Consider the following 5,125-nt stretch of genomic DNA (forward strand, 5'->3'; position numbering starts at 1 on the left):
GAAGATTTTTTTTTTTATTTTTCCAAAGACATTTTATGAGGATAAGCAAGAAAATTGCAATGCATTGGAGTGTTCCCATTCTCTCTAACATCCAGCATGATTTCTACCAGCTTCCACTGGCTGAGACAGAGGTGAAGGATAGGCTTTTTGTCACTTCTCAAGCTTCCACTGATTCAAGATGGGCAGCTAATTGGACTGTAGCTTATAGGGGGAAAAAAACCCCACAAATAAGCAAAAAACAGGAGAAGACAGGTCCCCAGATGAGCTCTTGCTCTGTCGGATGTAACAAAGCACTTTATCATATACAGATGAAATACATATTAATATAACCAAGCATGAGTGAGAGCATAGTGAAATATGAAAACACTACTGAAGGAGAAAACATAATCAAAAATGCAAAAATTAAATAATAATGTATTTTATTTTAAATTACACGCATATTAGCGATTTAAATACACTGCTCAAAAATTATTATGTTTTTAAATGAAAGATTATTGAATTTACAAAAGAAAAGAAAACACTTCTTGACCAGAGTATAGCATCAACTCACTTAAACTGCTGGGATATTGCTCTGGACAGATCTAATTAAAATTAAATTAAAATGAATATCATTTTTATGAGACACTGTCAGTGTGCCGTTATATAACGCAGGTATTTTTTTAAGGTCTGACTTGTGGCATTGATGCCCATTGCTTTGCTGTGCTGTTGGATGTGTAATGTCAGATCCCTTGTATCTGACATTTGATTGGGCATCACTGTGTTGCTATGGAATGATCCTGGTCGTTATTGTTATTAAAACAATAACAAATCCAAATTCAAGCACTGCTGCATTGTGGATTTTTCTGCATTCTTCTGTCACTCAGGATTCCAAACCTGCACCCAGTCTCCTCATTACGTTGGTACTGAACAGACACAATATTTGATCTCTTGCAAACTTTACTCAAAAACTGCGGCTAGTCTGCGACCGACAGCAAGCACAGCAACTTCAAACAAGTCACTGAAGTAAGGACTGAAAGATTTATTTTTAAACAATAATGATTAAGACCTTTTCCAAAAAGGTTGTTTTACCTTGATTGCCAGCTGTTACTGTTTTTATCTTCATTTCTTTCATATTTATCCATCTAAACAATGCTTTAATGATACAGTTTGATAAGTTTGATATGAATTTATCAAACTGACTTGAAAATGTATGACAACTGTCCTGTAATGTTACACAGAGAAACCAAATCCTGCGTGGATCTTTGCCTTGACTGACGCATAAAATGTCTCGAGCTGTGGTAAGTTACCCTCCACCGCGTCCGTTTCTAAAGATTAAATCATGTGAATTCTTAAAGAAAAATACAATACTACTACTAATAATAATAAACTTTCTTTTCTTTTTCTTTTTCTTTTTTTTTTTTAAAGTAAATTCCCCATCTTAAGACATTTGACTCACACACAAACTCACATGTCAGCACTGACAGGTATGTTTGCTATTCAATTAAAAAAAAAAGAAGAAGGAAAGGACATTAAAACATCTGTTTGCATCATATGTTGCAAAACTAATCAGCTGCTGATTTTTCTTGTTTTGTGTGCAGCAAGGACTGCTTCCACGATGTGGGGATCTTACTGCCACCACCAAGGGAATACTACTGTGTGTCCTTTGTGTCCAAGGATTTTTTGGAACCAGAGAGCAAAACGTCAGGTGACCTGAATGTTTCTTTGCAACACGAGATCCCTTTGGCTCAAAGTCTGCCTCCTCCAAAGACAAAGGACAAGCACCCAGATTCATCAAATGAAGACCATTGTGCTCTGGACGATGAAGTTCCCTTTTTCATGTTTAGACCTATCAGGGAACCTGTATGTGAGGTCCCAAGTCCTCCACCTGCTGATGCCTGGTTTCAGTCAAAGGACACTCATATGGTTATGCATCCAGATTTTAAAAATTACTGTTCTTTCCTGGATGATAAAGTGGCCTTTTTCATATCTCCTTGTGATGTTCCTCTGCCTCCAAGACCTCCACCCATTGCAGAGTTTGGTCACTGTAGAAAGCACAAATATTCAAGTGTTTCTTCTGTGGATGATGAAGAGGAACATTTGATGCCTAAACGCATTAGGCTGATGACTTGTGATGTTCCACTGCCTCCAAGTCCTCCACTTACTGAAAAGAAGTGCCTTGCTTCAGTAAAACATGAGATGTCTGATTTGATGCCTCTTAGCCTCCTGGAATATATCCCACTATCTCCAAGTCCTCCACCTGCTGAAAACAAGTATGTTTTCTTTCCTTGTCCTGATGATAAGAGGTCTGATTTGATGCCTCTCAGCCTGCTGGAATACATCCAACTGTCTCCAAGTCCTCCACCTCCTGAGACAAAGTGCCTTGCTTCCCTAAAACATGAGATGTCTGATTTGATGCCTCTCAGCCTCCTGGAATATATCCCACTGTCTCCAAGTCCTCCACCTGCTGATGCCTGGTTTCAGTCAAAGGACACTCATAAGGTCATGTATCCAGATTTTAAAAATGACTGTTCTTCCCTGGATGATGAAGTGGCCTTTTTCATGTCTCCTTGTGATGTTCCTCTGCCTCCAAGACCTCCACCCACTGCAGAGTTAGGTCACTGTAGAAAGCACAGATATTCAAGTGTTTCTTTTGTGGATGATGAATATATTCCACGATCTCCAAGTCCTCCACCTGCTGAAAACAAGTATCTTTTCTTTCCCTTGTCCTGATGATAAGAGGTCTGATTTGATGCCTCTCAGCCTCCCGGAGTATATTCCACGGTTTCCAAGTCCTCCACCTGTTGGAGTTTCTAGTAACTACAGGAAACACCTAAATTCAGCATTCACAGAAAGGCCTCACAGTGTAACTGCTCATGAGGTTTCACCACACCCACCTGATGAAATTCCACACCTTCCAGAAAAGAGATACTTCCATTTATCTACTGTTGCTTTTCCTTGTTTCGATGATTAAAGATGTGTTTCTCGTAATAAATTAATTTTTGAGCAAATACATGTTGAGATGAATTGGTTGTTTATGATGGTTATAATTATTCAAACAGCATTACTGCTGATTAACTCTTAAATTTTTTTTTACTCATTAACAAGTTACCTCAACATAAACCACTTAAATAAAGCAGGCATTAGTGGAGTGCACAGATGGGAAAAAATGGCTATATACACTCAAAAAGGTATAACTATTTAAATCTTTCTGATTATTTATACAACTACTTTGAAGGTCAAACAGATGCACTTTCAAAAAACAAAAAGCACCAATTTTGTTTTTCTGAAAATGTAAAAAAAAAAAAAAAAATGCATGGTACCATTTCGCTGCAGTTATTTCAGCTTCATGGTCCTGTTACATGGTGTAGCTATTGTAATGGCAACATTTCTCAACAGGAGAGTAGTGTTTTGAGAACCTGTACTGTTTTGGATAGTTTGTATACATCCAATTCCATAAGAATATTCTGCAGTGCCTGAGTTCAGGATGGTAGCTCAGGTTTAGTGAATAGAGAATGCCAAGCAACACTGCCACTGAAAAAGCTACAGTGCCCAACTCACCCATCACTTCCACCCTCTCTAGAACAATCATAACATCCTGAGGGTCATTGCCAGGCTCCGCACCTGATCGAATGACACAGATTCCCAAGACTGTCTCTGCTATGGTAGTGGCGGTGCTTTTATCAACGTCCTCTGACTCAGAAAATAAAACATAATACAGAAAAACACCCAAATACAAGAAACTGAAAATGCTGGGTCAAAATGACCCAGAACAATCACATTCTTACCTTTTCAAGATGACCGTGAAGCAAACCACGTGTGTGCTTTTCTGCCTCCTGTGGTAAAATCTCGCGAGATCTTGTGATATCGTGAGTCTATCTGCCTTTAAGGCAATTAACTACTTTTGTTAGATTGTAACATGTCATATCAACAAGAATACATTTAAGAGGTGCTAAGTTGGTGAATTTCATGCAGGTCTTATATGATTTTATTATGTTCACCTTAGAAACATAAATTTATTTTGTTCAATTTACATGTTTTGAGTCTTAAAAATGCAATAACCACCCAGTTTCTAGGCAGTGCAGCAGTTCTCTTTTACTTTTAGCACAAGTTCTAAAAGTACACATTTGTATTTAAACGTGTTTAATTTCATGTACAGGAGCTACTGTACATGCATAAACATTTATATTCTGGCCACATGGTGCCGATGACTGTTTACCACAAGCCTCGGTGCTCCAAATGCTCCACATATGCATTTTATTTGTGTTTTGTTATAAATAGATATCGTTTTTTAAATAAAGAAAGCAAATATTAAAATGTTTTCATACTCTTTTCAGTGCTAGAAAGCAGTTTGTTCAAAGTGCTTAAAGTATATGCTTTCAAAGGTACAAGGCTTACGTCTGCCTTGTATTTACTAAACAATGAATTGTGAAAGTGCTTCGAAAATAAAATAAAACTCTCATGTGCTCCTGTGCTCAAATTATACAGCACATACAGGCCAACAAGAACCTAAATGAGACAGTTTGGGGTTAAAAAGAAAAAGATTAAGTCAAATATTTTGGGTAAGTTTAATGTAGCAGTTTATAGTGTTGTAGCTAGCTAGTCTGGGTTTGTGAACTGGGCAGTCCTTATCATTTGGTCCCAATGGACAATAGGTTCATGGATATACAACAATAACCTTATAATCTGCCATTTTAATATACTGAATGTTACTGATACTCTAAGATGTAATGTTTCCTATTATATTCTCAATAGCCATCCAAAAATTGGGTGTAAAATATATTGGAAAAGAAAAAGGAAAATGTAGTTGAAGTAAGTGTCGGAAGTTCAAAGAAAGATGGTATTATTATTTCTACTTGGATGTCCTGGTGTGAATTTGCCAGAGACATTTGTCTGAAGTAATAGCTTTGTCAGTTATGTCATTGACTCACCGTGGGAGACAGTCAAGGAGGGATTACATTTTTGGGCACTCTATCATTACAATTCGAGAACTGCTGACTTTGATATTAGCTCCCAATAGGGAGCAATGCTTCCAAACCCTCCCACAGAGCTTACTGTGAATATTTCACAAAACAAGGATGAGATATAAACAATTATTTGGTGTTTGAAAAAAAAAAAACATGTTGTTGTAATGTCAAGGTTTCAAACA

The 5,125-nt window shown here is 37.3% G+C and overlaps 1 protein-coding gene across 1 annotated transcript; it reads left to right on the top strand.

The window, feature by feature from the left end:
* Nucleotides 1-1,262: 1,262 nt before the first annotated feature.
* LOC148106417 (uncharacterized) lies at nucleotides 1,263-2,939 on the top strand. The gene is made up of 3 exons (XM_087844538.1): nucleotides 1,263-1,277; nucleotides 1,747-2,150; nucleotides 2,433-2,939. Exons 1-3 carry the CDS (start codon nucleotides 1,263-1,265, stop codon nucleotides 2,707-2,709), a joined length of 696 nt encoding a protein of 231 aa, XP_087700664.1. The 3' UTR covers nucleotides 2,710-2,939.
* The last annotated feature ends 2,186 nt before the right edge of the window (nucleotides 2,940-5,125 follow it).

This window comes from Neolamprologus brichardi, chromosome 1 (assembly GCF_056152115.1).
Source record: "Neolamprologus brichardi isolate AB-2024 chromosome 1, ASM5615211v1, whole genome shotgun sequence".
Lineage (NCBI taxonomy): Eukaryota > Metazoa > Chordata > Actinopteri > Cichliformes > Cichlidae > Neolamprologus > Neolamprologus brichardi.